The 14,546-nt window shown below is 39.8% G+C and overlaps 1 protein-coding gene across 9 annotated transcripts in view; it reads left to right on the forward strand.

The window, feature by feature from the left end:
* Nucleotides 1–14,546, forward strand: part of TLK2 (tousled like kinase 2) — a 73,879-nt gene that overhangs the window by 1,046 nt on the left and 58,287 nt on the right. For 5 of the 9 annotated variants that reach the window (XR_015696417.1, XM_087713398.1, XM_087713401.1 and 2 more), the window contains exons 2-7: nt 4,044–4,129; nt 5,757–5,828; nt 6,539–6,608; nt 7,011–7,054; nt 11,449–11,544; nt 13,927–14,094. Coding sequence is in view for 8 of the 9 variants with exons in the window: in XM_087713401.1 (XP_087569527.1) it covers nt 4,044–4,129; nt 5,757–5,828; nt 6,539–6,608; nt 7,011–7,054; nt 11,449–11,544; nt 13,927–14,094 (536 nt within the window). In the remaining variant the exon portion in view is untranslated. Of the gene's footprint in view, nt 1–49; nt 258–4,043; nt 4,130–5,756; nt 5,829–6,538; nt 6,609–7,010; nt 7,055–11,448; nt 11,545–13,926; nt 14,095–14,546 lie in introns of those variants that run through there. The other 4 variants (XM_087713399.1, XM_087713400.1, XM_087713395.1 and 1 more) reach the window with 2 other exon arrangements.

Below are 14,546 nucleotides of genomic sequence, written 5' to 3' on the forward strand. Positions count from 1 at the left end.
GCGGCCATAAAAGCGATGGGTGGGTGGGAGAGACTGAGGCTGCTCCTTTCTGGGAGTGTCGTGGGGTCCCGCTTACTCCTCGAGCGAAACTCAGGGTGCTGTTGAAGGTTGGCTGGGCCTAACTTCAAGGACTGGATCTTGGCCTAGAACTGTGGTGGCTATTGGGGTGTATCCTGTAGGTTGCGAGATGGCTGCGACCACATCCTCGGGGGAGGGAAGGCCAGGAAGAGTAGTAGTAACTTCAGCTGGAAGTTTGGGTAGGTTCGGGGCCGGTTCTTAATCGATTAAAAGGGGTTCAAAGGAGGGCGGGTCTGTTCCTCTGGCCATAACTAGAGATCTAAGTTAGATGGATGAATTCCTGTTGGTGTCAATGAGTGGATTTGGAAGGAGCGATTACTTTTAGAAGCTGATAGTCCCATACTACTTGGTAACTTCTCTCTGTTAATTATTTGGGAGGGTGTGTGTTTCATCTTTCTAATGAAAATGGTTTGTAATGTATCCCACAGATATTTAGACTGCCAAGATCTAGTTTGCATTACATTACCAGTAATAGGGTTAGGGTTAGGGTTAGACCAATAGCTATCAGAAATTGATAAGCCGCACATGAATGCTATATCTTAGGAAACTAGGAAATGAATGTTAACAATGTATCTTTGAAAATACATTTCCTGTATATCACAGGAAATGGAATGGAAGAGTACAGTAAATGTACTTGTCAAAGGAGCAGAAAAAGTTTGATGGCTTATTATAAAACTTGATAGGTTTATAACTGAAAGGGGATTGTTTTTTCATGTCCATGATTGAACGTGACTGCTACCTTACTTCATTTTGGTACTCTCCAGATGTATTACAATGGAGTTCCCCAAATTCCTAAAAAGTATGGTATGCTGTTTGAAAAATCTGAAGTTCGTGATCCCAGCACATGTGGAATTTACACCAAATTGGAGAAAGCTGAAATGAACACTTTTCCATTAACACGCTGCTTCCCCCCTCCCCCCTTCCTTCAAACATAAATTTCTTAATTTTTTTTGTCAAAGGTTCTGAGGGGAATGTAGAGGAGTAAATAACTAGGTGTTCTTAAAATATTGCATTATTGTAATTTAGGAAAAGATTTATTTAAATATTCTATGTTCAACATTTTGGGAAGTTATATCTTTTATAGTTTTTTAACATAATTAGAAGCTACTTCTATAAGGCTTTGATTCATAAATTCATTGGACATTCCTCTACTAGTAGTATGCTATTGTGGTCATCTCATAATTCTTTGCATCCATCTATTAAAATATTTGAGGTGAATAAATTAACATAAAATCTCAGGCAGAAAGACTTAACAGTAGAATAGAGGCAATAACGATGCTTGATGGGGAAGGAGAATCTTATTTTACCATTTGAAATGCCAGCAGGATGAAGTGAATCTTCTTAGATAGGGAATTCCAAACAGACTGCACCATAATTCAGACTAAACCTAGTTCTGATATTGGCAGATCTGAAAGGTGAACTTGTCCATAAAATGTAACTAAACATTTAGCCTTATATGGGAGAAAAGTCCTTTAGGTATTCTGTTGTACTATTTCATGTCAAATTATAAAAAATATCTCCCTGTTTTTTATAATGGTCACTGAACTTTAACAATATCCACATATGGTTTTCTTCTACAGCAGTCTTCCAGAGAAATGATGTTGGAGTAAAATAAAAAGCAAAGAGAATAATTGGTGTGATGTCAGTATGCATTTCTCTCTCTCTCTCTAAAGGGCATTTGCTGCCCTTCAGGAATATTCCTCCTAAGCATGTGCTAGATGCTGAGTGATTCAGTACCTTATCATTTGTTGGGGAAATGAAAATAGAACAAATCTGGGAATAAAGTATTTGGAAATGTATGAATCAGTCAATCTGATACTTCTCAATTATGCCATTTTGCTTATAATCAGTTCACTTATTTCATTGAAACTGTTCAAGCAAAATTTTGCTGTCATGTCTACTTGTTCTATAACTAAGATATTCTCTTAAGCTTTGCAATAGTACGGTGCTCTAAAATGATGTATGAATTTGGATTATTCCCACGAATAAAATTAAAAAAGGTTTTTTTAAAGAAAAAAAACTCATGACTGGTGAATTGTTCTGACAGATTGCTAGACCCACAGATTCAGCTATTTCTCAAAACTTCCTCTGGACTTTGCCTATGTAAACGGATTACAGTTCACTCCAGGGTCTGCTGCCTGCTTTGCCAGGACTCCCATTATGGATATGCCCAAGTAAAGCAGGAGTGACTTTTGACAGTGCTCCAGCTTTTCCTGCATAGGTCTTACTAGATTTAAACAATGTGTGCTTCTTTCTAAATTGCTGGCCACCCATAAAGATTCACAATACATAATTTGAGAACCTTGTGCTATAATTGTTTAATACCCTAATAATATGTTCCTGGTAGAGCTGACTGGAATTTCATCAGTTAGTAGAAAATGACAAGTAAATGCTTCTTATTAACCATTCATGGTCTTGTTTTTATTGAAAAAAAGTAGAGGTTGACTAATAATTATACAATAGAGAACATTTGGTAACTATTTTGTTTAGGAATATATTTGTATTTTAAATTTTTAAAAAGGAATACTTGCTATATTTTATTTCCCAGAGATAATGTCAGGTCTAAAGAGGAATGTGATTAAGAATTGAGTTTCTAGGAACATGCAATCCGCTACTGTGCATGTAAGGTCACTTTGGAATTCTATCTTAATACAGTTTCATATATCAGGTTGCTTATGTGCCTGTTGTTGGAACTTGTCCCTCCCAGTTAATACTGAACAATGAACATAACAGAAAGGAGCCCTTCAGAAGAGAGCTGTCTGTTCAATTTCTAAATATCTTGGATAGTAAAAGCAAGTCATGTAGTTTGATGTGAACAATAGTTGATGATGAGTAATGAAAATATTTGATGCAATTTTAATACTCCCTTGTTGCAAGAGAATATCTGATTGGTACAGTCATTTTAGAGCACATTATGGTACTGTATGTACATATACAATTGTACTATTCCTCTGAAGTTATGCTATAGAACTGTAATTAAACCTTTCCTTATACCATTTGTTTTAACAGCATTAGTTTGCAGTTTGAATTCAACAGCTCTCCATCCTTAATTTCCTAATGTGAAGGAGATGTTTATCTCCTGGAATAATTCTAATGTAAAATATTTCATTGATATTGAATTCCAATAAACACAGTATACACACGTACATACATACATACATACATACATACATACATACATACATACATACATAGTGTAGACAAGTTGACACTTCTAGAGGAGAAAATGCTGATGTGTAATTTTTTGGTACAGGAATGGAGATTTAAGGCATTTTTAGACTAAGCTACAGTAGTTTGTTTAAGTATGCTACTTGAACTTTGTTGTTGTGGTTTATAAACAGCTTTTTGCTTAGAATGTTGAGCGAACCCAGCCAATTATTTATTTAGTAAAGCATAGATAAGTGAATAAGAAGTGACTAAATTTGAAAAATCCATTGCGATTGTGTTCATTTAAATGGAGAAAGTGATAGTACAATATTCTTATAGTTGTATAATATATATAAGTGAACGTAAAGAGTCAGTTTGGTCTAGTGGTTAAGGCATCGGTTTAGAAAGCAGGTGATTGTGATTTCAACCCATGGCTTAACTAAGAAAGCCAGCTGGGTGACTTTGTGCCAGTCACTCTCTCTCAGCCCAATTCATCTCATAAGGTGGTTGTGGGGGAAAATAGAAGGAAGGTATATTGGCTATGTTGCCACTTTCAGTTACTTGTGAAAATAATAAAGACAGAATACAACTAAATGGTAAATTAATGTACTAACTAAACCTGAACAAATGAATATTTAATGTTATAGAAGTGTAAATACTACTTTGATATACCTCTTCTAATACTAGAGATTTGGACCGTGAAAAGGGCCATTATGTAAATAAATTCATACTAATCCAGTAATTAGAAGAATATTATTAATGGAGTATTAATTTGGATAGCATTGACTGTTCTTAAAGTGTTCTATTTTCTTTACCAGCAGATATGATGGAAGAATTGCACAGCCTGGATCCACGACGACAGGAACTATTAGAGGCCAGGTTTACTGGAGCAGGTGTTGCTAAGGTTAGTTATGTGCACAACCAGTTGGCTAATTGTATGTATGTCTCTGCATGTTTTGGTAACATTTTATGAGATGGGGATATGTAAAATAGCAGGGATACAATCAACATCTGCATAATCATATTTCATACAAAGGAATTGATTCAAAGTCTTATACCAACTTGTTGATTTCAGTTATAAGTATGATAATAATGAAACTTGTCCAGGCCATATAAGTTGATAGTTTATTGAGCAGCATCTTCAAAATCAACATATTTGTGACTGGCCTTTTTAAATCATATTCTAAAGCAGACTTGTGCAATTAGTAAAGGGGCCACATTGATAAAATAAAACATTAAAAAGTAGTTAAAATTCAACTTTCAAATGCCAAAAGAATTAAAGTAATTAGCTGCATTTCACATCTTCCAAAAATTCTTCTTTTTTACAAGCATCCTCCAAATTTTCAGAATACATTATCATATACAATAGAGGTACTACTTTATAGACAGCCTATACCCAGTAATTGACAGGTTTTGCTGTCATGAAATAAAACCTAATATCTAATTCAAGTTTATTTCTCTGTAGTTGTACTTATTGGTTCCAGACCTGCCCTCTCTAGTAGATGAGTCTACTTTCTCAGCAGTATGACAACCCTATAAATAATTTGAAACTTAACATTCTTTTAAGCAAACTAAAATGGTTATTTCCTTTTACTATTCCTTTTAGAACTTGGTTTCTAGTCTCCAACTTTGTCAAATTTGTTTCACTTTGTCAGTGCTCATTTTACACTGCTGTGTCCAGAGCAATATTCCAAGTAGGCCTTGATAAGAGATAGAATAGAATAAAAAATTTCATCCCATTGTCTATACTCAATCCTATTAGTGGCTTTATTACAGTGTTAGCTAATATCAATGTGTGCTTTGCTAGAAGATTCATATTCTTTTCACATTTATATTGTCATGGTAGATTTCCCCATTTTGTTTTCTCCTAAGTTGCTGTCATTTACATTTCTTCATAAAACTTGACCCTATTCATTTTCAGTCTTCTAAAGTTTTAGCCATATTTTTGTGTGTATAACTTACAATTTGTTATCCCATTTTCTTAACCTCTTCATCCAGGTTATTATAAAAACATTGAATAACAGATAACATAAAACAGTGCTGTGGTATTCTGCTTATTAGTCATTCAGCCAATTAGAATTTCATCTAACAATTTGTCATTTATCCTGTAGTCTACCACATATTTTACCATTTTATTAGTAAAGTATCATGTGAGATATTGTGGAATGCTTTTCTGGTTTGATAAAAATGTACACTTACCTCTAGCAATGCCTAATCTGCCATGCTTTCCTGAAAATAAGACCTGATCTTATATTTTTTGGGGCGCCAACATAAGCATAAGGACTTATTTTCAAGAAAACACAATTTCAGGGTGATAAGGCCAACTGGGTCGTGTGTGTGCCCCCCCCCCCCGCCCGTGTACAAGAAATGCCTCTGTCTGTTAGACTAGAAAGAGAGATAAGAATCTGAATTGTCATACTTTATAGTTTAATTATCAGTGACTTTCATGGTCAAATGAATACAAATATACAGTTCATTTAAAGAAGACAAAATTTCCTGTTGGTAACACACTTTTGTTTCCTTTACACTAGGGTCCCTTGAACAATGAATCTTCCAATCAGAGTTTGTGCAGTATGGGTTCCCTGAGTGACAAGGAAGTGGAGGTAACTAAAAAGTGATATTTTTCAAATAATCCTCATAGAGGAGTTTAGCCCAAAATTTCAGCCACTACGTGATGTGGTCATTAAGTCATCAGGTGACCAGACTCAATTTTATGACTACTATGTAGTTATTGAACAAATCACTGCAGGCATTAAGGATACTATTGGAATCATTAAGTGAATCACAGACTTTAAGTGAATCTGGCTTCCACAATTGACTTTGCTTATCAAAAGCCATCTGAGAGGTTGCAGATTTTGATCATGTGATCACAAGATGCTGATCAGTTGAAAATATGAACTAGTTGCTAAGTACCTAATTTGCAATCACATGACCCCAACAACATGACAGTTGTAACTCACTTTTTCCATGGTTGTTGTAATCTTAGACAAACAATCATAAATGGAGGACTGCATATATTGCAGCTAACTTTGATCCAAAAGTCTTAATTTAATCTTTGACAATAAAAAATATTCTGCTTAACTCAGGACTATTACAGCAACTTAACTAATTAATTTACACTAATCAGTAATTGGTTATTTAGGCAGTATGGTGTTCCATAATTACCTCTAAACATACCAAAAATAGAAATATAACCTGTTTTGATACCTGTGGAGGAGTTGCTGGTAACTATATTTCATTTTTTTAAAAGTTGTGACCTTAAATCCTTGGATGTTTGTAGAAATTAATTTGGTTTTTTTCCCATCCCTTTAAGACACCTGAAAAGAAACAGAATGATCAGCGCAACAGAAAAAGAAAAGGCGAACCACTTGAAACGAACCAAAGTAAGGCTTCTATTTAGGATCTTTTAAAAATGATGGCTTTCTGCAGTATATACAGAACATATGAAATAATTTCAAATATATCATGAAATTATTATGTATTAGATAATGAAATGATATGCTATGCTTTATTTTGGAACATTTTTTGGAAAAGTTATGTTAAAATGGGCTGTATTGAAAATGGTATGTTGAAGAAAGTTAATTTAAACTGTAATTGATACTTAAGTAAATGTGTCTTTTCTGCTGTTTATTTTTTATATACCTACCAGTATAATATGTTCATAAAGAGTAACCAGAAGCTCTTAACTTCAAGTTGTATTCAGCAGCTTTTGCAGTAAAATTAAGTATTTTCAAATTATTTGATTTAATATCACTTATGGTAATGCTATTTGTTTTTCTTTTCAGACAAAATTATTCCCAGGGGACATAAAATTAGTGACTACTTTGAGGTAAACCAAATATTTTTTGTTACACACATACACACTCACACTCACACTGTTTCCCTGAAAATAAGATCCCGAAAATAAGACCTAGCATATTTTACACATGCAGCTAATATAAGCCCTACCACCACCACCCCAAATAAGCCCTACTTAGGAGCCTGTGTATCCCGCCCATTCCATCTGGTTGCTCCTAGTGCAGCAGCCACAAAGCGAGGTGGGATGGTGGTGGACCTGCCCCAGGCACCCTGAACTGGCTTACCTCAGGACCCCTGCAGCCAGGCCATCCACGCCTCAACAGCTGTCTCATGGCAGCAGCACTAGTACCCATGTGCAGCAGGAGCCCACATGGCCACTGGCCCATTTCTGTTTGCTCGTGGCCACAGTGGAGCAGGAGGTTGAGTGGTGTGTTGGTGCCACAAGGTGAGGCAGGTACAAGGATGTGGATAGTCTGGCTGCGGGATCCTAAGGTAAGCCAGTGGAGCAGGAGGTTGAGTGGTGTGTTGGTGCCACAAGATGAGGCAGGTGCAAGGGTGTGGATAGTCTGGCTGCAGGATCCTAAGGTAAGCCAGTGCATGGGGCAGCTCCATCCACCCCACCTCGCCTCATGGCCTCGGCACTGGCACATTGCGCAGTGTGATGCCCCTGTTGGAGTCTGAATCTGCAATGAAAGATGAGCTGGAACAAGAATTGACAGAGTTGAAGAGGCTGGCTCCATTGGCCTTCGAGGAAACTGGGGAAGGGCAGAGTCAGTCCAAGCAAGGCTTTTCTGAATTAGTAAGGCCTACAGACAGAGAGAGCTTAGGAGAAGAGCAAGGACTACCCTCTCCTGATCCGACAGCAAGGACGGAAGAGAGAGTGAGATCAACACAGATTGAGTCAGCTACGAGGGAGGAGAGTGCCCTTCCCCCTTTCCCAAGGCACACCTGGGGACAGAGATGTAAGGAGGTGCTGGTGGGAGGGGCATTTGTTGGGAACAAACGTTGAATATGTGGAACTTTGTGTGCACTTGCCAAAATCTGGAGATTGTTGTACTCTGTCTTGTGGAACTTGCCAGTTTGCATGCTTCGCTGAACTTCTTGCTCTGGTTACTGTTTAGCTAACCTGGCTTATTGGGCTGCTGGCCCTGGTTAATGTTTGGGCTAACCTGGCTTATTAGACTGCTGGCCTTGGTTGCTGTTTGGTTAACATGGCTTACTGGACTACTTGCAGCCAGAGACTTCTGAAGGTGCATGTGAGAGCTTTGCTCCAGGACTTGTAGTAAGTTGGAGTAATAAAGGGGAGTTAAACCTGTTCTCTGGTTCTTTTGCTTTCATGCCATGCCCTATGTCATCACATTTTGTTCCCGACCCAACTCCAGCTTGCTCTTCCGTACCACTTTGGGTAACCATGGATCAGCTCCAAGGAGACAACGATCTGTTAGTTCAGCAGGTGACCCTCCTGACTGCGCAGGTTGTGCAGATGCAAGCATTGTAGCCCAACAGCAGCGAACGGAGCTGGCAGCAGATTCAGACAGTGAGGAGGTTATGGAGGAATATAGGCCAGCCCTGGAGTCTGGGGAAGGCTCTGATGAGGGCTCTGTGTCGAAGGCAGAGACACAGTTGTCAGTTATTAGCTGCCTTTAGAGTCAGACGTGAGTGAGGCAGAGGAACAGATGGAGCTTGTTCCCAGTGTGCACAGTTACCAGACAAAGGGAACAGCTAAAGAACGGGTCAACTTGGCAGTAAGGCTACATGTGGACGATGAATGGCCCCTCCTAGAAGAAATAAAAGAGGAATGAAAGGGGAGGAGAATTTGCAGGACACAATTAGTTTGCTTAATTGGTTCGTGATTCTCCAAGACTCTTTGTCAAGTTTTGCAGACATTGGTCTGTCATCCAAACCAGATAAGGTCTATGACTGTAAATTCTCCCTCGAAAGACTTTGCTGGATGTGAATGAGCAGAATTCACAGTAATAAAAGATTTTTTGTTGTGACAAGGAGTTTGCTTCATGCTCTTGAGAAGCCTAGGTCAGAACAGCAAGCAGCCAGGCCATGCCGCAAATGCCCAGTAGCTATGCCAGATGGGTTCAATGGCTCTCTGGCCCAATTTTCAGTGTTTTGTGGACAATGACAGTTTATACGAGCCTTCCGCCCAAGGACTTCTCTGCTGACCAGGATAAAGTGGGATTTTTAATCAGCCTTTTGTCAAGGTCAGCGGTGTATTGGGTGATGCCCCTGCTGACCCAGTCCAACCCGCTGTTGAATAATTATGCCAAGTTTTGCCGTCAGCTAAGGGCTTTGTTTGTGGACTCTGTTAGGGCCCGATTGGCTAACAGGCAGTTGAGAGAGTTGTGGCAGGGGCATGGCCTGCTTGCTGACTATATCACTGAATTCTGGGTGGTCTGCCAGGACCTGCAATGGAACGAAGCGGGGCTTATGGATCAGTTCCAGGAAGGTCTTTCATCGGAGCTCCTGGATGAGCTGGCATGTACTGACTGCCCTTGCACACTGCAGGAGCTCATGTACTTGTGCCTCCGCATCGATGCAAAGCTCCAGCAGCGACGGGCGTGATGATGAACCGATGCTAAGCCTGCACTGGTCAAGGCTGTGCTGCCATCAGTACCACCGCTTGACAAGCCATTGCAATTGGAGCTGCATGACCTCACCTGACCCAAGCCGAAAAGGATCAGCGGTGCTGTGAAGGCCTTCGTCTATATTGTGGTGGCCAAGACCATACAGCAGCCAAGTGTCCTGCTAAGGCACCCAAAGAAGCGGCAGGAGCAATGGTGGGAAACGGGCATGGCATGGCCTTGAGGGCTCCTTAGTTTGGGCTCAAGGGGCAATGAGCCAACCATCTCCATCACAGGCAGCTTTTCTGAAACACCTTGTGCTAGCAGCGAGGGTATTCGTGCCAGGTCAGGGAGCGGTGGCGATTCAGGCCCTGGTGGACTTGGGGGGGGGGGGGGCACGGCCAACTTCATGGACTCGAGATTTGCTGCACCAGTGGTCCATCCCCCAGCAGAGGTGTTACCACCGGTCTTGGTAGAAATGATTGATGGTCAGCCCCTTCATTCAGGCCCTGTGGTTTGCCGTGACCAGACCCATGCACATTGGACCACATGTGGAAGAAGCCGTGTTCTATGTCGCCGCAGTGCCTCACTTCACAGTGGGGCTGGAGTGATTACGAGCTCATGATCCACAGATTGCTTGGTGGTCTGGGCCAGTGCAGTTCCCCAGCAAGAAGTATGCCACCCATTACCTGCAGGTCTGCTCAGGGGTGTGGTTACGCATGTGGACCTGGATCTACCCGCGGAGATGGTAGATTATGCTGATGTGTTGGGGGGAAAGAAGGCGGATCAGTTGCCTTATGACTGCCCAATTGATTTGGTGCCCAATGCCAAATTGCCAGTGGGTCGGATTTACTCTCTGTCAGAACCTAAGTTGGCGGCATTACAGGACTTTATCAACAAGAATCTCCAGAAGGGGTTTATCAGGCCTTCTACCTCTCCCTCTATTGGCTGCGTTGGTGCTCTTTGTCAGGAAGAAGTTGGGAGAGCTGTATTTGCGCTGTGATTAGTGCAAGTTGAACGTGATCACAGTACAGAACTGGTACCTGCTTCTCCTTATCCCTGAACTGATCGAGTAGCTTTGTCAGGCCAAGATCTTCACAAAGCGGGATCTGAGGGGGCCTATAACTTGGTCCGAGTTTGTGCTGGCAATGAGTGGAAGACTGCCTTCTGGACATGTTATGGGTACTTTGAATATACTGTGATGCCATTCGGATTGATCAACACGCCTGGCGTGTTCATACATTTTATGCTTGACGTCTTCTGCGACTTCCTGGATCAGTTTTGGTCATCTACCTTGATGACATCCTGGTCTACTCGTCATCCCTACAGGAACACTGGAAACAAGTGAGGCTGATGTTACAACGCTTGCAGGACAATCACCTATTTGCAAAGCGACAGAAGTGCCAGTTCACACAAATGACAATCGACTCTCTAGGTCATTGTATCACGCTTCCTGAGGTGGAGATGGACCCAGAGAAAGTCAAGTTGTTGCAAGCGTGGCAACCTTCGTGGCCGGTCAAAGATGTGCAGCAACTCTTGGGGTTCTAGTAGTCCATATATATATATGGACTACTGGATATATACATATATTGTGTAGTAGTTTAGTAGTTTAGTGTGTGTGTGTTTGTGTGTGTATGTGGTTTAACAAAACAGCCTCCAAATTCTGTGTATTATTCCTCAGTAGTAGGTCCTTGAAAATATAATTAAGTTTTCCGGGCAATTTGTCTTGATTATTTTCTTATTCTCTTTTCTGACATAGTTTGGTTCTACTTCTATATTTAACTTGCTATACAGAAATTCCTGAAGTAACTGATATTTTCCTTTTTTTTGTTTTCTTCCTCCCTTGCTTTAGTTTGCTGGTGGAAGTGGTCCAGGAACAAGCCCTGGGAGAAGTGTGCCACCAGTAGCACGATCTTCACCACAACATTCCTTATCTAATCCCTTACCTGTAAGTACCTAACCGGATAAAGTACTATCTTGAGAGTTTTGTGAGCACATTTATAGACCTGTTAATACATACATGTGATAGAAACAGTGCAGATCTTCTAGGATTATATAGTAGAATCTTTTTGCCTTCTTTTCCTATCCTATATTACTTCTCAGCTTTCATTATCTCTCTAACCCAATTCTGAATAGGTTTTAATTAAGATCTACTTCAGATAACTGAGTCATATAGTACAAGCAGCCCTTTAAGTGTGAGTAAATGTTAAAGCTACAATCTAATACTGACAATTCCATGTTAGTTTGTCATAAATGGACTCATGATAAAGAGAATTAAGAGGAAGATAATTGTAAAGTTGATAGAATTATCCTTCTGCCTCTGCTATTATGAAATATACCGTATATACTCGAGTATAGGCCGACCCAAATATAAGCCGAGGCACCTAATTTTACCACAAAAAACTGGAAAAGTTATTGACTCGAGTATAAGCCTAGGGTGGGAAATGCAGCAGCTACCGGTAAATTTCAAAAATAAAAATAGATACCAATAATGTTTTTGAATATTTATTTCAAAGAAAAACAATAAACTAGTGGTGTATTCAATGAAATACTTCACTCACCTCATGATGCTGATGTCCCGCTGTGATGATGATGTCCCGTGCAGCCGCGGGAGCGATGTCCCGCCTCCTATGACACACGGCACAGTGATTCCTATCATTGGATCACTGTACCAGAGGAGGTGGGACATCGCTATGTGGCTGCTTGCCATAACAAGGAGGAGGTGGGACATCGTTGCAGAGCGGCAGGAGGGGGAGGAAGGGGAATCGTAAGACAGCCCTGCATTACATTAGAACGTGAGGAGGGGGGATGGTGCGGTGCGCGCTGCGCGGCAAACTGACACAGAGGGAGGGGAAACTCACAGGGGCACTGGGCCATTCACGAGTGTCACCCAGCGGCATGGCCCCGCCCCTTTTTCTCCTCCATTTCGGGCAAATTTTTCACTGACTCGAGTATAAGCCGAGGCGGCTTTTTTCAGCCCAAAAAGTGGGCTGAAAAACTAGGCTTATACTCGAGTATATACAGTATGTATTCTGCTTTCCTTAAAAAGATTAACCTTGGAAATATGACTAGCAGGAGTTTTCATAGTTTTTTCAAATAAATAAATTGAAGAATAGTCATCATCACATTTTAGGCAAAATGTTTCAATGTGCAGGAATGTAGTACACGGGTATATTTGCAAAAATACTCTATCCTGGATATGCATAGTCATAGTTAACAGCTCAGTTTTGAAGTTTCATATTGCAGCAACCCTTGTGCTTATTGTCAGTTTTTTTGTAATGATTTCCTATATTTGCCTGTCAAGCAGAAGGTGCCATTGGCAGATTTTTCTCAATATTCTATTTAAACACATGTTTTTTTTCTCAGACTCCAGGATGTGGCCCTTTACTAAGCCTACTACCATAAGAAAAAAAAATGAAGTGATGGTATTTGAGGATGCTTCTGTAAACATTTTTATCTAAATCCATTGTCATATTATCTTTTGTCAAGTCCTGAGAGAAAGCTTTTGAGTCCACTAAATATTCGTAAGGATAGAGAGGCAGTGGAGCCTAAGAGTTTGCTCTGTGTGTGAGTGTATGTGAATGCACATGACAGCCTACTGTCTTTGTCTTTTATTTCTATAAGGAAGCCAAAAGTATAAGGGTATTTTAAAAATCAATATGTTCTTATGGAGAGAAAATGGCCAACTCAAAGCTTCTGAAGAAAAGGTTCCATATAAATGTAACAAATACATTCCAAACGGAATATTTTAATGCAATATAAGAATACAGTGCATTAGAGTCAATAGGAATAGTTAACCTTTTAGTATCTGGAAGGTGCGGGGCATCACTTTATTTTTTTAAATTTTTATAGCCTCCATGGCTATAAGAACAGGTGGTAATTGATATGATGAGAAAGAGCAAAGACTCCTCTCCAGTGTCCAGTAATTTGGGAGTTTTGATTCAAGTTTATGGTGCCTTCTGTGGATTTAATGCACTTATTTTCTTACCTTATTTTGTTTTAATATTAAAAAATCACACAAGTAGCAATAGACTATTTGCAATCAGGCTTTATTAATTCTTGGGGATTTCTGGGACTTCAGAAATGAAGAATGTATTCAAAGGGTATCACATGAACCTTCTCAAACATGAAACACTAAAATTTATATTCTATTTAAAAAAACCCTCTGATTTCATTACCTTTTGTTAAGAAAAATGTGGAGAGTACTCTAAAAGCACCAGGGTTGCTTTCTTTAGATGTTTACGAGCTTTGTGTCCAAGCTGCTGCATGATTCAGTTTTATAACTGTTTCCACATAACCTTTTTTTCTGATAATTTTCTTTAATGTACAGCGGCGAATGGAGCAACCACTTTACGGAGTAGACAGCAGTGCAGCCAAGGAAGTGCCAGAGGAGCCTTCTGCTGCCCCAACTCTGGTATCAACAATGATGGCAAAACAACGGCTAGAGGGCGAGCAGCTGGCACAGAGGGGTACAAGCCTCTGTTTTCCATTTGCTTCGGTGAGCAAGGCTCAATGATCAAACTCAAGAGGCAGATTGGACAACTCACTACAACCTACTCACTGCAGGATGACTCACTGTAGAGAAATTTAAGAATTCTATTATTTAAAACAAATAAATTATTTTAATGTTTGCCATTCATATTTCATTCTGTCCCTTCTATTCCACCGTTTCTTTGATATTAATGTAACTTTTATCCTGCAGTGAATTGCATCAAGTTGGCCACAGCAAGTTGGCTGTGGTGAGGTGGTCATGGTGAGTTGTCATAGAACCCACAAGGGGGACTAAATGGATCTTGTGTGGTTAGACAGTATGTAGTCGCCACTGCTGCAATAGAATCTATTTTCTTTCTCTTTCTTAAAATTCTGGTTCTTGATTGCTGCTAATAACAGTTATTATAACAGTACAATAACAAAAATATCTTAACATAGAATTACTTTGGAATTATCCTT

Source organism: Thamnophis sirtalis, unplaced genomic scaffold (assembly GCF_051295495.1).
Source record: "Thamnophis sirtalis isolate CommonGarterSnake01/CBP01778 unplaced genomic scaffold, rThaSir2_p1.2 scaffold_4, whole genome shotgun sequence".
NCBI lineage: Eukaryota > Metazoa > Chordata > Lepidosauria > Squamata > Natricidae > Thamnophis > Thamnophis sirtalis.